Source organism: Mobula birostris, chromosome 7 (assembly GCF_030028105.1).
Source record: "Mobula birostris isolate sMobBir1 chromosome 7, sMobBir1.hap1, whole genome shotgun sequence".
Taxonomy (NCBI): Eukaryota; Metazoa; Chordata; class Chondrichthyes; order Myliobatiformes; family Myliobatidae; genus Mobula; species Mobula birostris.
Genome location: NC_092376.1, coordinates 37,693,798 through 37,721,479, shown reverse-complemented (window position 1 = coordinate 37,721,479; position 27,682 = coordinate 37,693,798). Strand labels below are relative to the sequence as shown.

The 27,682-nt window shown below is 40.7% G+C and overlaps 1 protein-coding gene across 2 annotated transcripts in view; it reads left to right on the top strand.

The window, feature by feature from the left end:
• The window catches only part of kl (klotho), a 105,175-nt gene extending 77,578 nt beyond the window's left edge, over nt 1-27,597 (top strand). The window contains exons 4-6 of one of the 2 annotated variants that reach the window (XR_011886562.1): nt 19,118-20,258; nt 24,453-24,623; nt 25,494-25,569. Coding sequence is in view for 1 of the 2 variants with exons in the window: in XM_072262915.1 (XP_072119016.1) it covers nt 19,118-20,258; nt 25,494-25,819 (1,467 nt within the window). In the remaining variant the exon portion in view is untranslated. Of the gene's footprint in view, nt 1-19,117; nt 20,259-24,452; nt 24,624-25,493 lie in introns of both variants that reach the window. The other variant, XM_072262915.1, reaches the window with a different exon arrangement.
• Nucleotides 27,598-27,682: the final 85 nt, after the last annotated feature.

Below are 27,682 nucleotides of genomic sequence, written 5' to 3'. Positions count from 1 at the left end.
CTTGAAGATGGGAGAGAGGCAGAAGAAAGGAAATTATAGGCCAAGTTAGTCTGACTTCAGTAGTTGAGAAGGTGTCGGAGCTGATTGTTAAGGATGTAGTTTTAGGGTACTTGGAAACATATGATAAAATAGGCTGAAGTCATCATGATTTCCTTAAGAGAAAATCTTGCCTGATAAATCTGTTGGAAATCTTTGAAGAAATAACAAGCAGGATGGACAAAGGAGAATCAGTGCATGCTGTGTACTTGGGTTTTCAGAAGGCCTTTGACAAGGTACCACACATGATCTGCAGGAGGCAAAGCGTGGGAATAAAGGGAGCCTGTTCTGGTTGGCTGCTGGTGACTAATAGTGTTCCGCAGGGATCTGTGTTGGGACTGCTTTTTACGCTATATGACAATGATTTTGATGACGGAATTGATGGCTTTGTGGCCAAGTTTGTGGATGATACGAAGATAGGTGGAGAGGCAGGTAGTTTGAAGAAGCGGAGAGGCTGCAAAATGACTTAGACAGATTAGGAGGATGGGCAAGGAAGTGGCAGATGGGATATAGTGTCAGGAAGTGTATGGTCATATACTTTGGTAGAAGAAATAAAAGCGTAGAGACAATTTTCTAAATGGAGAGAAAGCCCAAAAATCCGGGGTGCAAAGGGATTTGGGAGTCCTCGTGCAGGATTCCCTAAAGGTTCATTTGCAGGTTGAGTCAGTGATGAGGAAGGCAAGTGCAATCTTAGCATTTATTTCGAGAGGATTAATATGTAAAAACAAGGATGTAATGTTAAGGCTTTATAAGGCACTGGTGAGGCCTCATTTGATTGTGAGCAAGTTTAAGCCCCTTATCAAAGAAAGGAAGTTCTGACATTGAAGAGGGTTCAAAGAAGGTTCATGAAAATTATTTCGGGATTGAAAGGCTTACCATACGAGGAGTATTTGATGGCTTTGGGCCCGTACTCACTGGTATTCTAAAGAATGAAGGAGTTATCCCTTTGAAACATATCAAATCTTTTAAGGCCTCGATAGAGTGGATGTGGAGAGGATGTTTCCTTTGGTGGGAGAGTCTAAGACCAGAGGACGTACCCTCAGAATAGAGGGACGTCCATTTAGAATGAAGATGAGGAGGTATTTCTTTAGCTAGAGAGTGGTGAATCTGTAGAACTCGTTGCCGCAGGCAGCTGTGGAGGACAAATCATTGGGTACGTTTAAAGCAGAGATTGATAGATTCTTTACTAGTTAGAGCAAGAGGGGTTATGTGGAGAAGGCAGGAGGCTGGATCTGAGAGGGTCATGGATTAGCCATGATAAAACGGCGGAGCAGACTCAATGGGCCAAATGGCCTAATTTTGCTCCTATATCTTATGGTCTTAAACACCTTCAATGCTGCCTTGTACAGCATTAGTTCTGTTTATCTCTGCATAGATGCTACATGATCTGCAGAATATCTCCTGTATTTTCCATTTTATTTCTGATTTCCAGCACGTGGCATTTAGTGTCTTGAATTATTGTGTTACTGTTCCTGATGAGAGCTGTCATTATTACAATTAATTTTCCCAGTTTCAATAAGTTGGCATTACTGGTGAAATCAAAGTTTAGATCTCTATCCCCTTTCTATTCCCTTCTGAGGGTCTTTGATTCTTCCTTCTCATAGATTCCGCTTTTTCATCTACTCTGTTTCCTTTGAGCAAGGCACTTATGGGTACTGGCAAATGCTGGGGGTTAACCTCGCTGGGGGTTAACTGGCATCCTATCCAGGGGGGAGTCTTGTACTCTCAGTCGCTTCACACCACAGAAACCGGCATAAGCACTGGCCTGATGAGCTGCAAGGCTCTGGACAGACTTTAACTTTAACTGTTTCCTTTGGGTTTCTTTTTTATTCATCCTTGGGTTCTCCCTCCCTCGAGTTCCCCTTCTTTTTCCTCCCTTACGTTCCTGCTCTTTCTTCTCTCACCCTTTCTCCACCGCCCCCCTCCCCCAACTTCCCCTGTCATTGGGTTCAACACTTCTACCTCCTCTTGTGGACTTTAGTTCCTGGAATGTCAATTAACAGCTACTGGCTGAAACCCACCAAAATATGCGGAAACACAAGGATTCAGATTTTTTTTGACAGTCCAACAGTATTTGTGGATCAAACGTCATAAGGTCAGAATATCACATGGTCAAGCCTGTAGTCATAACAACCAAGTTATAACACATGCTAAATTGTGGAAATGCAGAAGATTCCCAAGGTAACAAATGGTAGACTCAAGCAAACTCTGGGGGGAAAAAAAACCTTGTACATACTGAACATTGTAATTCTCTTTACTTAACAGCACATTTGAGCCTAGTTGATTAGCAGATTTTCTCTTGAATTAGCTCCATTTTTGGATACAAAAAATAAAACTGCTGAAGGAACTCAGCATGTCAAGCAGCATCTATGGAAGTAAATGGCTGATGTTTGGAAAAATATCCTGCAGACGTACTAAAGACCTGAATCCACCCTTGTGAAGAGCACCCTGCACTGCTGTTCAGCTCCCTCCAGTGGCCATATTCATTAACATGCCAGCAATTCACCATAACTTAATTGCTTTTTATGAAGAGCAGATATTCTTGGTTAGTGATCCAAGTCAAAATCGAGTTAGTTGTGATATGCACAAATACATGTATGCACAGGAAAAGTGAAAAATTTACATACAGCAGTATCACAGGCACATAGCATCGGATAAGCAGCATTCACAATTAAAATATAAATTACACTCAACTTTTACAAGAAAGAATACAATTAGGAAAAAAAAGGAACATTTTAGTACAAAGTGATCAAAATAGTTGCAGTGTTGCTGAATTATTGTGATTAGGGTTCTGCCAGTTGAGAAATGAAATGGTTGAAGAAAATTAGCTGTTTTTGAAATTGGTAATGTGGGATTTATGGCCACTGTATCTTCTGCCCTGATGGTGGCTGCAGGAGGGTGGTACAGCTCAGGTGGTGAGAGTCTTTGATGATGGACATTGCCTTCCTGATACAGCACTTCATGCAAATACTACCAATGGTGGGAAGGGATGGACCGTGATGGATTGGGCTGAGTCAACTATTCTCCACAGCTTCTTGCATTCCTGCGTATTTGAATTGCTGTACCAGACCATGATGATTTCAACAAGACATCCATCGAAATTTGTTTGAGTGATCAGTGACAAGCCAAGCCAACTTAGCTTCTGAAGAAAATAAGGGGATGCTGGCATGCCTTCCCTGTGACTGTATCTCATGCTGGGCTGAGGGCAGGCCAGCAGATATGCTAACACCTAGAATTTAAGCTATTGGCGTTCTCCACCACCAATTCCCCCATTGTAGATTGTTGCATGTATAACCTCCTTCCCCTTCCTGAAGTCAACAATCAGCTCTTTAGCTTTACTAATGTTGAGCGAGAGGTTGCTGTTGTGGCTCCACGCAACCAGGTGTCCTATCTCTCTCAGGTAAGCTGGCTCATGACCACCAGTAATTCATTAAGCAACAATAATGTCACTGGCGAATTTATATATGTCTTTGAAGCTATACTTAGCCACACAGATATGTGTCTAGTGAGTAGCACAGTGCACTCAGCATGCAGCTTTGAGGTGTCCTGTGTTGATGGTTGGTGAGAAGAAGAAGTTGTTACCAATCCTCATTGACTAGAGTCAAAGAGTTGTAGAGCAATACAGCATGGATGCATGCTCTTTCGGCTAACAAGTTCATGAAAGCCATGGTGTCGTGATGCCATCTCATCCCAATTTTTTGCATTGGGCTCATATCCCTCTGAGCCCTGTCCATGCTTGTACCTATCCTAGTGTTTCTTAAATAATTCTCCAGTACCTGCTTCAACCACTTGCTCTGGCAGCTCATTCCACATGACCATCACCGTCTATATGAAGAAGTTGCCTCTCGGGTTCTTTTAAATTTTTTTCTCTCACCTTAAATTTTGGACTCCCGTACCCTCAGGAAAAAAAAACTGTTACCTTATACCTTATCTATGCTCCTCATGATTTTATATACCTCGAAAATGTCATCCCTCATTCTTCTACGCGCCGGAGAATAAAGACCTAGCCTGATTAACCTCTCCCTATAACTCACGTCCTCTAGACCTGGAACTTACCTTGTAAATCTTTTCTGCGCTCTTTACAATTTAGCTGTACTCAGAACACGCTGGAGGAACTCAGCAGGTCGGGCAGCATCCGTGGAAACGATCAGTCGATGTTTCGGGCCGGAACCCTTCGTCAGGACTGTAGGGGGAAGGGGCAGAGGCCCTATAAAGAAGGTGGGGGGAGGGTGGGAAGTAGAAGGCTGGTAGGGTCCAGGTGAAAAACCAGTAAGGGGAAAGATAAAGGAGTGGGGGAAGGGAGGCAGGGAGGTGATAGGCAGGAAAGGTGAAGAAAGAATAGGGGAAAACACAATGGGTAGTAGAAGGAGGCGGAACCATGAGGGAGGTGGTAGGCAGCTGGGGGAGGGGGCAGAGTGACATAAGGATAGGGGAAGGGAGGGAGAGGGAATTACCGGAAGTTGAAGAATTCTATGTTCATACCAAGGGGCTGGAGACTACCTAGACGGTATATGAGGTGTTGCTCCTCCAACCTGAGTTTAGTCTCATCATGGCAGTAGAGGAGGCCATGTATGGACATATCTGAGTGGGAGTGGGAAGCAGAGTTGAAGTGGGTGGCTACTGGGGGATCCTGGGGAGGTGCTCGATGAAGCGGTCCCCAAATCTGCGTCGGGTTTCACCGATGTAGAGGAGACCGCACCAGGAGCACCGGATGCAATAGATGACCCCAACAGACTCACAGGTGAAGTGTTGCCTCACTTGGAAGTACTGTTTGGGGCCGTGAATGGTGTCAAGAGAGGAGGTGTACGGACAGGTGTAGCACTTGCACTTACAGGGATAAGTGCCAGGTGGGAGATCCGTGGGGAGGGATGTGTGGACCAGGGAGTCGTGGAGGGACCGATCCCTGCGGAAGGCGGAGAGAGGTGGAGAGGGAAAGATGTGCTTAGTGGTGGGGTCCTGTTGAAGGTGGCAGAAGTTGCGGAGGATAATGTGCTGGACCCGGAGGCTAGTGGGGTGGTAGGTGAGGACAAGGTGAGGACAATTTAGCTGTGTCTTTCCAACAACAGGGTAACCAAAACAGTGCACATTATTCCAGGTGCGCTCTCACCAATGACTTATACAATAGCAACATAATTTTCTAACTCCTATACTCAGTATGGATGATGAAATGCCAACATACTTAAATGCCTTTTTCCCCACCCTGTCTACCTGTGAGCAACACACACAAAATGCTGGTGGAACACAGCAGGCCAGGCAGCATCTATAGGAGGAGGTACAGTCGACGTTTTGGGCCAAGACCCTTTGTCAGGACTAAGTGAAAGAAGAGATAGGGTAGAAGATCATGGAAGAAAGTGAAGGGAGAGGAGATGATCAGGTAAGGAGATAAGGTGAGAGAGGGAAATGGCAATGATGAAGGAGTGGAGAGGCTACCCAGCCAGAATTTAAGGTGTTGCTACTCCAAGTTGAGTGTGGTCTCATTATCACAGTAGAGGAGGCCATGGATGGATGCGTCGGAATAGGAATGGGAAATGTAATTGAAGTGGGTGGCCACTGGGAGATCCTACTTTTTCTGGTGGACAGAGCGTAGGGCTTGGCAAAGTGGTCTTCCAATCTACGTCAGGTCTCACCGATATGCAGGAGGCCACACTGGGAGCGCCGGATACAGTAGATCGCCCCAACAGACTCACAGGTGAAGTGTCACCTCACCTGGAAGGACTGTTTGGGGCCCTGAATGGTAGTGAGGGAAGAGGTGTAGGGGCAGGTATGGCACTCGTTCCACTTGCAAGGATAAATGCCAGGATGGAGCTCAGTGGGGAGGGATGAATGGGCAAGGAAGTTGCATAGGAAGGGATCCCTGCAGAAAGTGGAAAGTTGGGGGAGGGAAAGACATGCTTGGTGGTGGGATCCCACTGGCAATGGCAGAAGTTACAGAGAATTATGTGGTAGATGCAGAGGCTAGCTGGGTGATAGGTGAGGACAAGAGGAACCCTATTCCTGGTGGGGTGGTGGGAGGATGTGGGTGAGAGCAACGTTCATGATGGAGTAAAGAAATCCCCTTTCTTTGAATAAGGAGGACATCTCCTTAGCTCTAAAATGTAAAGCCACATCCTGAGAGTAGATGCAGCACAGACGGAGGAACTGAGAGAAGGGGATGGCATTTTTGCAAGTGACAGCTTGGGAGGAGGTATAATCCAAGTAGCTGTGGAAGTCACTGGGTTTATAAAAGGTATCAGTAGTAGGCTATCTCCAGAGATCGAGAAAGGGAAGGGAGGTGTAGGAAATGGACCAGGTAAATTTGAGGGCAGGGCGGAAATTGGAGGCAAAGTTGATAAAGTTGACGAGCTCAGCATGGATGCAGGAAGCAGTACCAACACAGTTGGGGATGTAGCGTAGGAGAAATTGAGGAGTGTAGGCTTGGAACATTAATGATTCCCACAGCTACCTGGACTTTGCTGAGCACCTTCACACCATCTGCCAGAAAAAGCTGGATCTCCCAGTGGTCACCCATTTCAATTATATTTCCCATTCCCATTCCGACATGTCAGTTCATAGCCTCCTCTACTGTCGTGATGAGGCCACACTCAGGTTGGAGTAACAACACCTTATATTCCATCTGGGTAGCCTCCAACCTAATGGCATGAACATCGATTTCTTGAACACTTTTCCAATGATGCTGCCTAGCCGGTTGCATTCCACCAGCATTTTGTGTGTGTTACCGAGGACCACTGGGGTTTGCCAGTGAGGAAGTCAAGTGTCCAGTTGCAGAAGGAAGTACATAGGCCCAGGTCTTGAAACTGATGATGCATTTGGATGGGCTGACTGAGCTACAGTCAGATGGCAGTCAGATGGCAGTCTGATGTCTGAGTTCCTGTTGTCCAGTTGGCCCAGAGCAGAATGAAGAGACGGAGAAACCGCATCTGCCATTGACCTGCTGTGGCGGTAAGCAAATTGAAGTGGATCCGGATCATCACTGAGGCAGCAACACACAACTACAGTCCTTCCTGTGTCTCTATCACTTAGGCAGGAGGTGATTTGCACCGTAACCAACCTTTTGAAGCCCTACTTTAGTGCTACCAGACAGTAGTAATTGAGACTGGTCACCAGGCTCTTATTGGGCACTTTTTGAAGCAGTTGGGAATCTCTGACTACAGAAGCAAAGGGCTATGTGTCATCTGTAACTTTTTAAAATCTAGGTAGCACTGAAAGCTTAAAAATGATATTCCCTGCAGTGTTTGGCAAAACAACATATATAAATAATTGTCAATGCTTAACATTATTTAAATTTTGACAATTTAAAAAAAATCTTCAGTCTAAAAGTAGTTAAAATTTCTATTCATTTTGTATTTTCACCTGGCATTTTGCTTTGCTTAACTTCTTGCATCAGCTTGAGAGAGAAGGATATTTTTCCAATGTGATTTGGCATGAAATTTCCAGGGTACTAATGAGAAGTTATTTAATAATTATGGGACTATCACTGAGTAGACTCCTGGTCCTAATACTTTGAGGTCAGGCATCACAGGGCAGACGGTAAGGACATACTCCAAATCTGAAGATCCCATTACAGTCTGCCTGGTATGGAGACGTTAATGGTTTTGATGATGGTGGGAAATGAGGCAAGGGGTATAGATCTCTGCCAACTTAAATCCCACCATCATTAGTCATAGCTGACCTACCTCTGAGTGATGCATGTAAAAGAGGAACAGTATACCATATTTTCTAAACTGCCTCCTAGACACCGCCTTAAAAGCAAATGTGGATTTAAAGGGATAAGCCAACACTTTAACATATGCCATTGAAATCCTTTTGATATTGCATTTTACTCCAGTGTTTGATTGTCACACCTTCCATCAAAGTGTTTGCTGATTAGCTGTAATTTTCTGTCACTTTTTTGTCACAGTGTTTTTATTGAGGAATTACTTGTATCTTCTTGGAAGAAGTAGAAGACATAATAAGGAAGATGTGGGTTGTCGAGACCTCATTTCAGATGTAAGGCATTCGCTCGCCCTTGCCTTCATAGGCAGGACTCCTCAGATCTGTATTTAACTGAGGAGCTGTGATCTTGCCTTTCGAAGGAAGCTATCCCATCGTGTCCTGTGCTTCTTCGTCAATACTGCTCTGCCCGTGGCTGCTCAGATTCCTTCAGCCATATGAGAATTATCACACTGGACTAATAATACATGTCTTAAAATCATAGCATGGTGAATCCTGAGCACCTGAAGTGTCTCAACATAACAGGAACTGAATCAAGCACAGAAACAGGCCCTTTGGCCCATCGAGACCATGACAGCCATCATCTACCCTTTTACACTAATCCCATATCGATTCAATTTTTAAAAAATGTTTCCTCATTCTGATCATTTCTGCCTGACCATGTCACTCACCTACACACCAGGGGCATTTTACATTGACCAACTAAACAACCAACCTACAAATCTTTGTGATGTTGGAGGAAACTGGAGCACCTGGGAAAAATCTCTGCAGTCATAGGGAGAACATGCAAACTCCACACTGACAGCACCCAAGGTCAGGGTTGAATCTGAGTCTCTGGCACTGCGAGGCAACAGTTCTACAAGTTCATTGCATGGCATGTACAACCTCGCTTCAGTATGATACACCTTTAAGATATTGCACAGTTGTTCAAGGCTCTTTCACCTTGTCTCTTAAAAACAAGGTATCATTTACTGGGATTTATCAAATATCATTTATCAAAGGATCATTTACTGGGACCCAGCTAGACGACGTTCTGTGGATATGTCTTTCAGTAGGTTTATCTTTCACTTCTGCATACAGATGTCACCCAAAAGTCTAACAAAAATAAAATAAGGAGGCTCCTTGCTGTGATATGAACAAGAAGATCTAGTGGGACCAGAGCAATGATGGATCCGTGCCAATTGCCTCACTTATGGACAGGTATTGATAGTTCTCCAGAAGTTTATCTTGTCTTTCAGCTCCCAAAGTGTAAAAAGAGTTACAAAGAAACACTGCAAGTTCTGGTGTATATAAGAAAGACTGGCAGGGATCCTGAAAAGTGGATCAGTAACAAAAAGGCCAAATTTCAAAGCCAATAGATTGGGAGGAATCCACATTGTAGCAATTAAAGAAAGTTGCATCGGCTAGCTTGAAGGTATTAAGCTCTTGGACTTTCACAGAGCAACTTCATTCTGCCATGTGCCAGCTGGTTTCAAGTTTTCTCATTTAGATGTCATTGGTTTAATAAGTGAAGCAAATCTATTTCCAGACAAGAAAGGCTCAACACTGAACTTGTACAGGACTTGTGTGAAACAGAATGGACTCCTTCTGCAGAAAATGAGCCAACATCAGAGAGCAAAGTCTTGATTTTCTTGTATCTCTACCTTGTACAAAGGAAGTGCCTTTCAAGGCCAATAGGCCCTCAATCTCAGCCTATCTGTACTTTTACATTGGTGCTGTACAAAGTATGTTCAGGCTGTCTGAAGATTTTGACTGGCTCATTTGATATTCTTCACACCTTGAATCTTCAATATCTCTAGCTGAAGGAAACATTTGATAGCTTCCTCTTTTTAACGAAGACCAAGATGTAGTTCTTGGTTTCAGCACTTGCGTCAACACAATATTTTCTAACAATTAGGTTCTGCACCAAACCGGTAAAATTATTTCTCGGTTTGATTCACAGTATGTATAAATGCTTCAATCACAAACCTGTCAGACTGCAACATACTGCATTCACCAACATGAGCGTTGCTAGTTGGTCAACTTCCACCAATTTTGCTGAAACTGTAGTGGCATAGAGAATAGTTTTAAGCCAAAATGATGGTCAGATAAATAGAACATCAAAGAATTAACACTTTCATTGCAATATAAGGGAAATAGAGTTTTACAATAGATCACTTAATTGTAACTTTTTCTTTATTTTTCAATTAAAATGGCCAATTACCATTCACTTGTCATTTCATGGTGCCTGGACAAGAAGCAGTGGAAGCCCTATTTTGTTTGGCTGGTCCTTTTCCTTTACTGACTTCGTCTTCTATTTTATGTCTCCTACCAGGAAGGAAGTCCAGTCCACACGAAAACCACTTCTTTGTAAAGAATATATCAGGTAGATCTGCCACCATTTATTAATGAAGGAACTCCTCTTGGCCTACTAGATTCCCATTGCTGAATGCTTTCCTCAAACACTTTGGCTTTAATTTTCCTTCCAGTAATTGTTAAACTTATAATTCATTTTATTTCATTCAGTCCAAAACGTTTCTTTCTCTTTCATTAAATTCATTAATGGGATGAGGGCCTTGCTGGAAAGGTTGATGTTTAATGCCTTTCCTGAGTGCCCTGAGAATATGGACAATGGAGGCAGCCTTGTAGTGGTACAGTCTATGTGGTATTCTTTGCAGTGGTTTGATTCAGCTGGGTGTTTGATAGGCCACATCAGAGAAGAATTAAGTCAACCAGTTTGGTGTGGGATTGGAGTCCCAAGTAGTTCAGACCAGGTAAGGATGGAAGGTTTCTTCCCTCAATTATATTAAAAGGCTGAGTGGGTTTATTGTCACATTTACTAATGCCAGAATTTTTTAAACTTCAGAAATAAGATCAAAAATTGCTGGAAACGTTCAGCAGTTATGGAGTAAAAGCTTAAAACATTAGCCATGTTTCTTTCTCCACAAATGTTGCCCAATCTGGCAAGTATCTCCAGCACTTTTTGATATTTTTTTTGTACCAGAACTTGCAACTTTTACTTTTGTTTTTCTAACTTCAGGTTTGTTGAACCGTTCAAATTTTCAAAGCACTTTTGTGAGCTTTGATTCCACGGTCTCTGGACTATTAGTCCAGTAACCCCATCACTACACTAATAAGTCAAAGACTTAATTGCTTTCATTGTGATGATTATAGGAGCATTTTTGTTTCATGCACTCCTTGTCTCTCTTGGGTCTGTACAGATTTCCAGAAACCATCTGCTCCCATTATCAATAGGCAAGTAATAGGAAATTCTACTGCTTTCTTATATTTCCCAGAAGCTTTAATTATGATGACAAATAATGCAAATTTACTTTTTTCTCCTGATTATGGAAGTTTAAAGAGGAATCTGATCAAGACGTTGAAATAATTTAATTGAATAATTGGATATTCTTTTTGTGGGGGAAATCAAGAAATAAAGGGCCATCAGCTTAAAATTATCTTGCAACATTCAAGAGATAACTTATTCTTATACAGAAGAAACCTAGCACTTCCTTCCTTTAAGAGGTGATCACCATTGCAACAAACAGAACCTTTGCAATAGGGAAAGAGACATTTCTATAAAACAGGATAATAGTGACATGTGGAAGATTAATGGAATGAAGAAGGTCAGCCTCAATCCAATGAAGTGGCAAAATAGGCTTGAGTGTCAGAATCACTTATTCTTTTCATAATGTTCTATACTGTGGACATAAAGCATATTTAATAAATGAGAAATAAAGTAGTGAATATTTTGGGGGATAAAAAAAACTCAGGCCTGCATTACACATATTATGAGGTCATGTTCAATGACGAAGTATTACCACTACTATTCGAGATGTTTACTTTACTGGCACTCATTGATTGTTTATTTCTGTGAAAGATCCACTATATAAAGCCATTGATTTAAAACTTGTAGCAGGGTGAAACAAAACAGAGTGCTGGAATTGTTGAGAAAGTTAAGCAGCGTCACTCAGAGGAAAAACCGTTGCCTTTTTAAAAAATAATTGTTACCTTGGCAACTTGCTTCTGCAACTTTCTCCCTCCGTTCTCTGCGCTCTCTGCCTCTTTGCAACGTCACTTTTTCAGTTCTGACGAGGGATCCTTGATTACAAGTATCACCTCTGCCTCTGCCTCTGCCTCTGCCTCTGCCCACTGGTACTGCCTGATGTGTCGTCCATTTCCAGTGATCCCCGCACTTCGTTTCCGATTTCCACCATATGCATTTCACTTTGCTCCAAATTCCTGTGATAGTAGTTATGTTAACAGGAAAAGAATCCTAAACCAAAATAAAAGTTAGGGCTCATTTATGTGATATGCCATCAACAACAGGAATTCTGCAGATGCTGGAAATTCAAGCAACACACATCAGAGTTACTGGTGAACGCAGCAGGCCAGGCAGCATCTCTAGGAAGAGGTACAGTCGACATTTCAGGCCAAGACCCTTCGTCAGGGCTAACTGAAGGAAGTTATTAAGGGATTTGAAAGTGGGAGGGGGAGGGGGATATCCAAAATGATAGGAGATAACAGGAGGGGGAGGGAAGGAGCCAAGAGCTGGACAGGTGATTGGCAAAGGGGATATGAGAGGATCATGGGACAGGAGGCCCGGGGAGAAAGACAATTCTCGCAATTCCTCTGTCTCCGCTGCATCTGCTCTCAGGATGAGGCTTTTCATTCCAGGACAAGGGAGATGTCCTCCTTTTTTAAAGAATGGGACTTCCCTTCCTCCACCATCAACTCTGCTCTCAAACGCATCTTCCCCACTTCACGCACATCTGCTCTCACTCCATCCTCCCGCCACCCCACTAGGAATAGAGTTCCCCTGGTCCTCACCTACCACCCCACCAGCCTCCGGGTCCAACATATTATTCTCCGTACCTTCCGCCACCTCCAACGGGATCCCACCACTAAGCACATCTTTCCCTCCCCCCCCCGCTTTCCGCAGGGATCGCTCCCTACGCGACTCCCTTGCCCATTCATCCCCCCCCCCATCCCTCCCCACTGATCTCCCTCCTGGCACTTATCCTTGTAAGCGGAACAAGTGCTACACATGCCCTTACACTTCCTCCCTCACCACCATTCAGGGCCCCAAACAGTCCTTCCAGGTGAGGTGACACTTCACCTGTGAGTCGGCTGGGGTGATATACTGCGTCCGGTGCTCCCGATGTGGCCTTCTATATATTGGCGAGACCCGATGCAGACTGAGAGACCGCTTTGCTGAACACCTACGCTCTGTCCGCCAGAGAAACCAGGATCTACCAGTGGCCACACATTTTAATTCCACATCCCATTCCCATTCTGACATGTCTATCCACGGCCTCCTCTACTGTAAAGATGAAGCCACACTCAGGTTGGAGGAACCACACCTTATATTCCGTCTGGGTAGCCTCCAACCTGATGGCATGAACATTGACTTCTCTAACTTCCGCTAATGCCCCACCTCCCCCTCGTACCCCATCTGTTATTTGTTTTTACACACACATTCTTTCTCCCACTCTCCTTTTTCTCCCTCTGTCCCTCTGACTATACCCCTTGCCCATCGTCTGGGTTCTCCCCCCCCCTTGTCTTTTTCCCCGGGCCTCCTGTCCCATGATCCTCTCATATCCCCTTTGCCAATCACCTGTCCAGCTCTTGGCTCCATCCCTTCCCCCTCCTGTCTTCTCCTATTATTTTGGATATCCCCCTCCCCCTCCCACTTTCAAATCTCTTACTAACTTCCTTCAGTTAGTCCTGATGAAGGGTCTCGGCCTAAGACGTCAACTGTACCTCTTCCTAGAGATGCTGCCTGGCCTGCTGCGTTCACCAGCAACTTTGATGTGGTATGCCATGTTCGTATTTGTTAATTGAGTTGATCTTGAATAACAGTTGAGTGTCAATCTGACTCAATTTGTGGACCCCTTGCCTTAAGATCAAAAGCCCTACTATCAGAGAAGTAGAGTTAATAGTTATAAGGGAAAGATAGATACCTGTAATCTGGTTTGAATTGGCTTGTAATGCTGTTTGGTGTTGAGCTTATGTTGCATTGTTTCTGGTGCTGCACTTTGTGCTAACTATTAGACCACTGTTCTGAGTGCCTGTGTCAGGTGATATGGGAAACATTTCTTGGTTTTCTTTCTCCTTTCATATAATAACAATTATGTCCAAAATAACTAATCGTTCATGTAAAGCTATTTTTAACATTCCCTTTAGAGCATACTTTGTGAGGAATTGAAAACGACAGGGTTGAAACTACCTTGTTTATTGCAGCTGCGGAGAAACCATTTCATAGCTTCTTACTCTTTATCATCTGTCTATTTAAGACTCCTTGCACAAACATCTACTCCAGTATTTACCATAATTTGGGCTTAATATCAATTTGTGAATGCATTGGTGTTGGAACTGGCAGGCTGGGTGTTTAAATTCACTGACCTGACAGTGTATTTGGAAGTCACCTTCAATTCAATGAGTTAAGCATTTAACCATACACATAGGGAAGTGTGCAAGCCATGCCCTGTGGGAGAAGCAAATTGCCATTTGAACTATGTTACTCCCTCAATTGGAGGGATAATACGAGGACTTTGAAAGTCTAAATGGGGTCATAAAGCTTTTTGCAACTTTCCAGTAAAACATGTCTGGTTCACAATGCCAAGGTTTAGGCCTCCTGAGTGACATTGTGAAGTACACAGCTAACCTTAAAAAGCTGAGAGGCAAAAGTGATAACTTTGCAGCTGAGATCCAAACCTTGGTGATGATGGTGCATGAACTGCACTCTCTGCTTCCCAACGATCACACTGAGTATGAGGGCTGCCCAAAATGGAAAAAAAGATCACAAGGAGCAATTGCAGGTGCACCAGAGTCAGAAGGAGGCTCATTGCACACCTGCAGCTACAATGGGAGCTGAGGTGAGCCATCGGAAATATACAGCTGGCAGATGGATATATCAGCTCGACCAGGTGCTACCACAGAGAATAAACTTCCATGTTGCAATTAAGTATCAGAGCCTCAGAAGGTTGATAGTTTCATCTTCTAGTATAATGTTTGCTGTGAAGTCCTTATCATATCCAGTTTATTGATGGATGCCAACTGCTCTCATATTTCCCTTGGCATCTTCCATGCCTCAACAGAGACAATTGCAGCATCCCTTGGCCGTGAGCCCACACATGAGTAAAGCAGGTTATCAATGACTTGTTTTCCAGGGCTGGAGATCGAATGAGTCCAATTAAGCATCTGCTCTGGCTTACAACTCCAGGTGTGGGTAGTCACCATGTGTCGCCTACAACCTTCTCATCCAAGCTACTCTGACACCATCTGTAATCCTCAAGTTTTCCACTATTTTTTGTTGTATTATATGCCCTTTCTTTTGCTTTTATGCTGTCCTTGATTTCCCTGGTCGATCATGGTTGCCTCATCCTTCCTTTAGAATACATCTTCTTTTTGGGATGAATCTATCCTGCGCCTTCCAAATTGTTCACAGAAATTCCAGCCAATGCTGTTCTGCCATCATCTCTGCTAGTGTCCCCTTCCAATCAACTTTGGCCAGGTCCACTCTCATGTCTCTGTAATTGCTTTTACTATTTGAATTGATGGCTTTGTGGCCAAGTTTGTGAATAATACAAAGATAGGTGGAGAGGCAGGTAATGTTGAAGAAACAGGGAGTCTGCAGAAAGATGTGTTGGTTGAGTCAGCAGTAAGGAAGGTAAATGCAATGTTAATGTTCATTTCGAGAGGACTAGAACATAAAAGCAAGGATGTAATGCTAAGGCTTCAGCTTATACTTGGGGTATAGTGAGCAGTTTTGAGCACCTTATCTAAGAAAAGATGTGCTGGCACTGGAGAGGGTCCAAAAAAGGTTCATGAGAATGATCTCCAGGATGAAAGGATCAATATATGAGGAGTGTTTAAGGTTCTGAGCCTGCATTTACTGGATTTGAGAAGGATAAGGGAGGAACTTATTAAAACCTGATGAATATTGAAATGACATGGAAAGGATGTTTCCAGCAACATTCACTAAATGCTGGAGGAACTCAACATTCTTTTAGCTGAGACCCTTCATTTGTCCGAAGTCTTGGCTAGCCCAACATCTCCATATAACTCAGGCTTTTGAGTCCTGGCAGCATTCTTATAAAACCTCTCTGCTCTCTTTCCAAATTAATGATGTCTTTCCTATAACTGTACTCAAGTAAAACTGTATTCTGTACTCCAACTGTAACATAAAATATCAACTCCTATACCCAGTCCCCTGACTGATGAAAGCCAATGTGCCAAATGCTTTCTTTGTCACTTTGTCTACTTGTGCTGCTCTTGTTAGTGAACCATGTACTTGGTACTCAGGTCATTCTGTTCCACAACACTCCCCAGGGTCCACAGAAGAAACAGTAGCCACAATGTAGGATATAATTACAATGGAAAATAGAAAAGGCATATAATAAAGGCAACATTATGATAGTCATGGAGGATTTCAATATGCAGATAGATTGGGAAAGTCACATTGGTTCTGGATCCTAAGAGAGGGAATTTGTAGAATGCTTATGAGATTTTTGTTTTAGAACAGCTTGTGGTTGAACCCACTAGTGGAAAGGCAGTTATGGACTGGGTGTTCTGTAAAGAACCACATTTGATTAGGGAGCTTAAGGTAAAGGAACCTTTAGGAAGCAGTGATCATACTATGATAGAATTCACCCTGCAGTGTGAGATGGAAAACATAAAGTTAGATGTATCAGTATTACAGCAGAGTAAAAGGAATTACAGAGACATGAGAGAGGAACTGGCCAAAGTTGATTGGAAGGGGACACTACCAAGGATGACGGCAGAACGGCAATGGCTGGAGTTTCTGATAGCAATTCAAAAAGTTCAGAATAGACACATCCCAAGGATGAAGATGTATTCTAAGGCAAGGATGAGGCAACTTTAGCTGACAAAGGAAGTCAAAGATAGCATAAAAGTGACAGTGAGGGCATGTAATATAGCAAATGTTAGCGAGAAGTTAAAGGATTGGGAAGTTTTTAAAACAGAAGGTAACTAAAAAAACCATAAGGAGAGAAAAGACAAAATATAAAGGTAAGCTAGCTGATAATATAAGAGGGGATACCGAAACCATTTTCAGATATATAAAGAGCAAAAGAGAGGTGAGAGTGGATATTAGACCTCTGGAAAATGATAAAAGAGGGGTAGTAATGGGGAACAAAGAAATGGCAGATGAACTTAATAAATATTTTGTGTCAATCTTCACTGAAGAAGACACCAACATGTCAGAAATTTGAGAGTGTCAGGGGGCAGAAGTGTAGATGCTATTACAAGGAGTAGATGCTTGAGAAACTGAAAGGTCTGAAGATACAGTAGATATGTGACCTGGACCCGATTACTCAGTGTGTCAAAGGTTACAAGGAGAAGACAGGAGAAGAGAGTTGAGAGGGGTAATAATTCAGCCATGATGAAATGGCAGAGCAGACTTGATGGACTGAGTGGCCTAATTCTGCTCCTATGTCTTATAGTCTTATGGTCTACCTTGGTTTGACTTCCCAAATTGCAACACTTTTCACTTATCCAAATTGGAAACCATTTGCCAGTCCTTGGTCCACTTACCTAGTAGGTCAAGATCCTTCTGTTATTTCTGATAACTTTTTCACTGTCTATGATGCTGCCTTTCTTAGTATCATCTGCAGATTTACTAACCACACCTTGTATATTCATATCCAAATCATTTATATAAATAATGAACAAAAGATGTCCCAGCACCAAACCCCTTGGCATACCATTAGACACCAGCCTTCACTCATAGAAACAATCTTTGACCTCTGTGCTTTATACTATCAAGTCAATTATGAATCCAATTTACGATCTCCCTATGGATCAAATGCAATCTAACCTTACAGATTAGCCTGCCCATTTGGGACCTTGTCAAAAGCTTTGCTAAATTCCATATAGGCAACGTCCACATGGCAAACACTTCTTAATAACTTTGGGTAACTTGTGTTCTTATGAGAACAGTCACTCGGAAAGGCGATTGGGTATCTGAGCAACATGCGATACACTGAAATGGTATTGCATGTTGCCCTGATACCTATGATTTTCTGATCATTCATTTTTATGGCAGAAAATTTGAGAAGTGTCCTCACACTTTGCTTGTACATGTTAACTGTGGGAGAAAGCTGTGGATATAGCTTCTTCTGTTAAGTTTTATCCATTGGAGAAATGTTCACTATTTTTTACCAGTTACTGGTAACAAATATCTAGAGCAGATTTCATAAAATAGTAGTGTTTACGTAGCACTTTTGAGACCTTCAGGACATCCATAGACCTTCAAAGTCAGTGAATTGTTCTTTGTAGATAACTATTGCAGCTAGCTAGTTTTCAACAAGGTAGAATAAATAGGCTAAATAAATGATTGATCTGTTTTGGTGAGCATCTAACATTATCCATCACATCAGCAGAAATCCCCCACCTTCGATTATTATCATGGGATCATTTGCGTTCCTCTGTTATTGTGTTCATTGTTCCATCCCACACTCAAGGATCACCATTCAGCATTGGACGGTCAATGAGGGCTGTGTGGCCCTTAGTTCAACACTTTTGACAATATAAAGCATCTTCACTGCTGCACTGTCTACCAGAATCTTTGCTCAGGTCAGAACTCTAGAATGAACTTATTTTCAAGTGATTCTGAAGTAAATGCTGTGACTGGGTGTCAGTCTTGCACTTGGTTGAAAAAAAAATCATTTTGAGTTTAGTTCACGTTTCAACCAAGAAACTAATAAGAGTTTACGTGATTCATAAGATTTGTAAACAAGACTGACTTAAGCTGATAACATTAAACAATTTATTCAGAAGCAAATGATCTCCTGACCTCTTTTAAACACCTTTGCTGATATTTTGGAATCAAAAGATATGTTTGCCCCCTTGACTTTTTCAGAGAAGGGGAAAGATATCTTTTGACGCCAAAATCCAACTTTGCACTATTCAATTTCTCTCCGGAAACAAATTTTCACTAATTCCGTTGTCCTGGCTAATCAGCAGTCTGCAATGAAAACAGATTTGCCTTGTAATGATTTTCAGGGTAGTGAATCTGTTCCCTGTTGAAAGGAAGGTACATATAACAGTAATTAATGACGAGTTGAAAGTAAGTTGGTACTGGCTGGTATGGTGCTAATTTGCTCAGTACTAATGGGCTATAACTGTAACATTATTGATATGACTCTGATGGTAAGTTGTATATTTTCATTGCTGAACTAATGGCAGTTACAATCAGAGCTGAAATCAGAGTAAGAAAACATTTTGTCACTTTTAGCTGATATAAAAGTCTCCTTCCACCTTACTGTTATTCTTTTAAATAATGATGAAGAAATATAGTTGTGACTAGTGACAAAATTACATTCTGCTTCCACATTGCTACACTCATTTCTTTGTCTTAAACTCTTAGGTTGAAACAACTCCTACAACTCCCCAGTTTGTTGATCGCAATATTTACCAATGGGATGTAAACGGTACGGGAAAGCTGGTGAGAATTAAAGGAATAATTGGCCAGTCTCGCACAGCTCAGTGTACTGACTACACCACCATCAGGCAAGAGATCCAATTATTGCAAAATACACATGCCACTCACTTCCAATTCTCCCTCAACTGGACACTGCTCCTTCCTAGTGGTGACTCGACGCAAGTCATCAGAGCAAACCTTCGCTATTACAAATGCTATGTCAGTGAGCTTCTGCGGGCAAATGTTACTCCAGTCATTGTGTTGTACCATCCCACCCTCGAGCATCAGACTCCCCCTTCAGTATTAGAGGCCAATGGAGGCTGGATGAATCCGGCAACTGTTAAGGCTTTTGTGGAATATGCCAGATTTTGTTTTAGGCAGCTGGGAGATAAGGTGAAATTCTGGATAACTATGTGTGAGCCAAATGGCATAAAGCACCTGGAAGGATATACGACAAACTTCTCTATTATAGGCCACAACTTAATCAAAGCACATGCTCTAGTCTGGCATCTCTACAACAAAGAGTTTCGCAAAGCACAAAATGGACAGGTCTCTGTTTCTCTTCATGCTGATTGGGTTGACCCTGCTGATCCTTTCTCCAGAGACGACATAGAAGCAGCTGCCAGGACTTTAGAGTTTGACATCGGCTGGTTTGCAGAACCCATTTTTGGTAATGGTGATTACCCTTTCATCATGCGTGACTGGCAGAGTCAAAGACAAAACATTGCATGGCGTAATTCTTATCTGCCCCACTTCACCAGTGAAGAGAAAGAACTGATACGAGGCTCCATTGATTTTGTGGCACTGAATCACTACACAACTCACATGGTGCATCTGGAAGGAAGCACTGAAGCTCTGGATGACACTGAGCTCAAAGTGCAATACTTGAAGGACACTACATGGCTGTCTTCACCAGACGGAAGAGCAGTTGTACCGTGGGGTTTACGTAAATTATTAAGATGGATAAAGTCAAAATATGGCAATATTCCCATCTATATCACATCCAATGGAATTGATGATGACTCACCCTCCAAGGACAAATTACGAGTTTACTACATTCAGAGTTACATTAATGAAGCTTTGAAAGGTAAGTCATTTTTAATCTGCCAGAGTGGAAAATGATTAAATTAAATGCCATTTTTATCCTTGTCCATGATAGAACTTTTACCTTACCACAGAACATAAGAAATAAAAGTAGGGTTACACCATTTGGACTTTAAACACAAGAAATTCTGCAGAGGCTGGAACACCAAAGCAACGCACACAAAATACTGGGTGAACTCAGCAGTTCAGGCAGCATCCATCAAAATGAACGAACAGTCAATGTTTCAGGCCAAGACCCTTTATTAGGACAACAAACAGATAACCTAAACTTCAAAGCTTGCACTGTCATCACAAGGCAATGGCTGATTGTCAAACTTAATTCCATTTTAAAGCCCAACAACATCACACTTTGACTCTTTAAAGCCAAAGTCTATTAATTTCTTTTTGAGTGGTTTCGGTAATTGATGCTCCTAACCCTTCAGTTTGGAGAATTCCTAAAGGTCCACCTTCCCCTACATGAAGAAAGTTCAGTATGAAAAGGCCTACCCTTTATTCTGAGACTCTGACTCTTGCTTCAAAGCTCCTCAGCCTGGGGAAACATACACCCTGCATCTATCCTGTTGTGAAGACTTCTGAAAATTTCAATAAATTCAGATCTCATTCTTCTAAACTGTAGGGAGTACAGGCCTGGTGTTCTCAATCTCTCTTCATACAATGTGCCAGTCAGTCCTGGAAACAGTCTAAAGAATCTTCGCTGCCCACCTTCTATCGCATGTGTATCAATTTTTAGGTACAGTATCACTAAGGCCTTATTAACACTGCAATAAATTTTCTTACTGTTATAATAAAACCCCCTTATAATAAACACTAACGTATTTGTCTTTCTAAGGACACCCGTTCATTTGAACATCAATATTATCCTAACCCTCACTGTTTATAAGAAACCTTTGTTTTTTTGGTTTGTGTTTCAAAGTACAAAATATCTATGTTAACTTGCAAACACCATATTCTTGCCCACTCATTCAGTTTGTCTACATTTCCTTGAAGTCACTTTGTTTCTTCTTCTCCTCTTGCAAACACATCCAGTTTTATATCATCAGCAAACTTATAAAAATACTGTTTGGTCCTCTCTGCTAAGTAATTGATTTAGATCCTGAAAAGCTGGGCCTAAGGGTTAACTGTGGTGTCCCATTAGGCACAATCTACATCTCTGAGAAGAATCCGTTTGCACCCATTTTATGCTTCCTGTCCAATAGTAGATTCTCAATTGATAGCAATACACTAACCATAAATTCTGAATTTGTTTTCCGCGTGAGATCTTAAAAAAAGCCTCCTGATAATCCAAATTTATCACAACCACTGGTTTACCCATTGTTAATCTACTAGTCACGTTCTCAAAGAAATCTAATAGCTTAAACATAACTTTTCCCTGAAGAAGGATCTAGTGCTTATTTTTCCTTCATAAACTCTATTGAATCCTATTAATCTTTTCAAGATTTCTTCTGTCTTTCATTGTAGATTGCACATTTACCACACTACTGATGTTAGACTGACAGGTCTGGAGTTCCCTGTTTCTTTTCTCCTTGTGTTTTTTTAAATGTTAATGACACATTTGTCCGAATCCAGATCACAGGAACAATACATAACCTATAGAATCTTGTAAAATGATAACCAGGGCTTTTACTGTATCTATGGCAACCATTTTCAAAACTCTGAGGTATCAATCAACCGGTCCATGGGACTTAGTCATTTTTTGTCTGACCAACATCTCTAGTAATATTTAACAGTATTCATTTCCCTCAGCTCTTCATTTTTGCTTGATCCTTGATTTTCTGGTAATTCCTTCTATAAAGATAGATACAAAATAATTTCTCTGCATTTCTTTATCCTCATTATAAATTACCCCATTTCTATCAGTCTGATCTTACGTTTCTTACAAGTTTATGCTCATATTCTCTCTTATCTTCATTTATCAATTTCTTATTCATTCAAAGTTCAGTTATAAAATGCTCCTCATCCTCGGGTCTACTACTATTTGTCAACTTTATAAAACTTTTCCTTGGATCTTTATATCATCTTTAAGTTATCCTCTCAACCACAATTGTGCCTTAAGTAAATATATTTTTCCTGCAAATTGTGTATTGTTTCTTTAAATACCAATGATTGCCTACCATTCTTTAGTTTCCCAATCTACAACATCATCATCGTCATCATCAGGTGCCATGCCCAGTTTGACCTTTGACTGCCATGGCCCACACACTCCTGTTTCGGGTCAAGTGGATCAATTCATTGGTATTCATTTCCAGTTCTCTGGCTGCTGTCTCCATCATCATTTGTCTTTGTCTTCTTCTTGCTTTCTTCCGTTCACTCTTTCCCATAATTACCGTGCATTCTAACTCCTCTTTCCTGATCACATGTCCAATGAAGTTACGTTGCCTTTTCATGATCTCATACATTATATCTCTTTTTGTGTTTCCTCCGTTCTTGACATCTTCATTAGATATTTGTTTCGTCCATGATATTCTTTGCATCCTCCTCAAAAACCACATCTCTGATGCTTCAATTCGTTTCCTCATGTTACTAGATATTGGCCAACATTCTGAGCCATATAACATAACTGGATAAACGTAACATTGCAGTACTCTGAGGCGGGTTGTCATTGCCTAGTTTAGTGTTGGTCAGTATACTCTTCATTCTCGTAAAGCTGTATTTTGCCATCGCTATTCTTCTTCTGATGTCCTTGTCGCACCTGCCATCTGATGTCACCCAACTTCCTAAGTAGCAAAAGTTCTGTACTTGTTTTATGGCTTCCCTGTTTATTCTCAGCCTGCAGATAGGATTCTCCTTCATTTTGGATATCACCCATACATTCTGTCTTTTTGCAATTGATAGATAGACTCATTTTTGCACTTTCTTCAACAACTATATCAATTAAGTTTTGTAGCTTTTCCTCCGTACTTGCAATTAACAGTGTCATCTGCATATCTGAAATTATTGATGTTTTCACCGCCAACTTTGATTCCCAAGATGTCTTTTATTTTTTGTAATATTGTTTCACTGTACACATTAAGCAAATCAGGGGAGAAAACACACCCTTGTCTAACGCCTCTCTTGATTTTCATAAACTGACTCACTTCTCCATCTATTTTTACAGCGGCAGTTTGTTCCCAGTACAGATTTCTGATTAGGTGGAGGTCTCTTGAATCTAGATCTAGAGTTTTCTGTAATATTTCAAATAATTTATTGTGCTTCACTTTATCAAATGCTTTTGAGTAGTGGATAAAACAAAGAAATCTTTTTGCACTTGAATAGCTCATTCTGATAGTATCCTTAACATCAATATTGCGTTTCTTGTACCTTTGTCTTTCACAAAACCACATTGTTCTTTACCTATTTCAGCTTGTATCTTACTTTTAGCTCTTGTCATCAAAATTCTTAGAAGTATCTTGGTGATATGACTCATTAAACTTATGGTCCTATGTAATTCACATTCTATTGCTCCAGGTTTCTTAGGAAGAGTGATAAATACTGATTTTTTCATCTCTTCTGGTATTATTCCAGTCTCATAAATGTCATTGATTAAATCAGTAAGTTTTTCAATTCCATAATCTTCAAGAGTGATAATTTGTTCTATTACTAATTCATCAGGACCTACTGCATTTCCTTTCTTCATCTTATTTATTGCATTATGAACTTCAGATTTTAACATATTTGGACCTTCAATGTTTTTCTTAATTTCAGTTTTTTTGCCTCAATTGTCTTTAAACAATTCCTGAATATACTCAGTCCATCTGTTCATAATCTCATCCTTTTCCACATTGATGGTACTGTCCTTTGCTTTCAAACATCCACCTGAAGAACAGAGGACCTTTTTTACCAGTGATATTCTTGATTTGTTGATGTAACCTTTTTGGATCAGTAATAGGGATTCTTTCTATTTGCTCACATTCCTGGTTTAACCAGTCTTTTAACATAAGCTTTTAACCAGTCTTTGGCCTTTTAACATAAGCTTTTAACTTTTTTTATCCAAGGACTTATATTCTATAGGATTTGCTTTCTTCCTTCTCCTTTCTTCCATTAGATTCAATCTACAACAGCCAAGTCGTAACCCTCAATGTTTATCGACCCAAATTTTAGATTGAACTATACCTTCTTCAAGCGCAATGTAAAAGATCTACCATTTGTATGTGAAAATGAGCAGAATATACTTCTGGTATCCAACTTTTGTGTTTTTCAGCCAACTTCATGTCTGTCGTATCAATGACTGCAGGTCAATAGATTTTAGAGGACTTGAGGTGGGAGGCTTGAAGTAAATGGGACTTAAGATGGGAGGATTGAAGTAAAATTTTGGCTTTGGTGTAGCTGAATTTGTTACCCATTATCCTCTCTGTCCAGTTAATGTTGACAGGTATGACAAGCTACTGTTTATTTTGTGCCCCTCACCAAAATTGAAAAATTTCCCTCAAATGCTCTGTAGATCTAATGAGGAACATGTATCAACTCAAAACAATTGTCTGGTTTGCTTTTTTCAGCCTGTTCCAGAACAACTGAATAGCTAGCTTTAGTGTGTAGCTTGGCACGTTCCTGACTTCCATTTGTCTGTAAAGCAGCCTGGAGGTCAGGAATGGGTTCGAGATGTGATGCTAGCTCCACTGCTCAATTCTGCATTGCACCCTCGGTTGGTTCTAGGCTGTACGGAGGGGGTGGATGTGCTTTTTATTGTATTTCTTAAGTTTAAACCAGGGTTGACAGGTACAATGAGTACAACCAAATTTATCTGGTGGATCATTGATTGAGATAGTAGGTGCATGTAAGAAATTAATTATTTTTAATTTATTTTACTCAATCGTATTGTTTTAATGATATGTATTTAAGTAATTTTAAACTTGCTTTAATTTTTACACTGTTCAAATTATTGCAAAAACTTTTAAATGCTTAAATCTATTTCCTTTTTTCCTAACTACTGTATCACTAATTATCAAAGATATTTTGTAAGTTTAAAAAAAAACATTGTTGGCTTAAGCTCTCCAAATGTCTTCAGTGTGGTCCAGAGCTTCCACTGACAGACTGATACACTTTGTAGGACAGCATAGTAAGGAGCAGAGTTTGTTCCACAAGGCCACAATGGGGAGTGTGGCCATTGGAATAGTTATAGGTAGAGAAAATGAGATGGGGTCTGTGTCAAGCTTGATTCATATCAATGGCTATTAATACAAATACTCATATTCCATGTATTGTTATTGGGTTAATTTTGTCTTTCGTTTAATTCCTTATGCAGCATTAAAACTGGATGGAGTAAATGTCCGTGGATATTTTGCTTGGGCTTTAAAAGATATTGACAAACCAGACTATGGCCTCTACAACTCCAATCAAGCAGCGAAACTCTCTGTTGAATACTACCGGCGAATTGTTGATAATGGTGGATTTCCTGCATCAAAACCACCCAATACTAAATGCTATCAAGGCTTATATTCTTCAGAGGAATGTAATCCTTTCCAATTAAGGAAACAGTTACTAATTTTCACATTCTGCACTTTAAGTGTTTTTACAGCAACTATGTTTTTGATTATTTATTATTCAAAAAGATGCAGAAAATATAAGTAATCAGATTTATATACAGAAATGTGGAGAAATGAGTCACTTATGTGGTAAGGAGAGTGTTATTTAAAGTAATTCTCTGCTTAGTGAGCAGTTTGGCATTAATTTTGGATTGTAACTTTGATTTTCTAAAAAATATTCTCCTCTCCCAATTTGAAACGAGCGAGTGAAGGTTTTAGCCACAATATGACGGAGCCTGTCCAATGAGCATCTACTAACTAGACTGTGGACAAACATCATAGTTGAGGCTACTTCACAAAATAATTTCTCTAAACACACACCACTAATTTTGAGGTAATGTCAGAATATAAACAGATGAAACTAACATATTTGACATGTCCAATTCTTCTTTTCAGTGAAGCTAATAAAGATCTTAGAAGATGTAATGCTATTGTTGATTCAATGTCATTGTGTTGTACCATAATATAAAATTAAAATTACTCCACTAACTGTACATAGTAGTTAGTACATGAAATCTTCTCAGTCAGGACTGACTGTGGCTCCAAGACTTCATATTAACTACCAGGTTAACATCAGTGAACTCAGGACCTGCTGAAGACAAAATGTGTATATCTCATATTCTGCAAGGCTTAGTACTGTAATAGGCAACAAATTAATGAGCAACTGATCACTCACCCATGCCCATTCCATTTGAATAATTTCTTACAATTATGAACTTAGCTTGAGACTACTTTAAGCACAGCAGAAGACCCAAAAGAGTGACGAAGAAAACCTTTCATGTTTGGAGCTCCTAACAGAGCAAATAGTGAGAGATATGCAGAGTCAACAGTCAAGAAGTTTCCCAATTTCCAGTCAGCCTTTCCACATATTATAGCACAAGTTTCCTTCATTTGTTCCAAAAAAAAAATGAGAGCAAGAAATTTTGGGACGTCCCATCAGAAAGTGGTGGAGCATATGTGATGCTGCCACTATTCCTTCCACTTCCCTTCCTCCAAAAGCCCCAAATTGTGGAGAATGACTCCTAATTATACTTAGAATAGACAACACAATTGAGAGTATTTTTCAGTTCCCCTTTAATTTGGATAACCATGAGTATACTAGAAATCACTGATCCTAAGATGGTTGGATGTACATTTCATTTCCGTTTTTAATGCTTGGCTCTATTTATTAAACTCTCAAATATTTACAAAAAACTTTTTTCTCACGTTCTCCAAATTTTATTTGTTTATAATTACATAGACAGTTATTTACAGATTTAGATCCAGAGCCAAAACTTGATTCCAAACCTAATGCCAAGATGCTGACTATTTTTTACAAATGCAATAATCATTGCATTTTCACAATCCACTTCAGACTGGATAGAGAAAAATATTTTATGGTACTTGGGCAAATTGGCATTGATTTATTATTGAAGTGAAACGAAAAGCAGCCATTTGCAAACCAAATGGTATTTATCCTTCATCGTCCTTTTTCTTTTGACTTCTGCCAAGTACAAACGTTTGTATGTGTCTTGGAAAAGTGATACACAGTAAGAAGAGAGAGGAAGACCCCAGAAAAAGGCAGCTGTTTAAAAAAAAAGTCTGGAAACCAGATGAAGGTTAAAAGGTTCTTATACAGCAGGGTATTATTTAAAAATAAGTAATGAATGAATTTAAAGTTTATTTTTAGATGTGCATATTTATGTCACTGCTCAAGCAATTGTTCACTGTGATAATGATTGTGTTGTTTGTACATAAAGGATGCAGATAATTTTGCTTTGTTAAGAGTTGCATGTGACAAAATGACCGAGTGGTGCCCATAATTAAAAAGTGCAGTGGCTCATACTGCAAGTTCTCTCTTGGCTTAGTTCTTTGAAATCATTATTAAGTTGCTGATTAGCATGACTTGTGACATTGGGATGCCACAAGC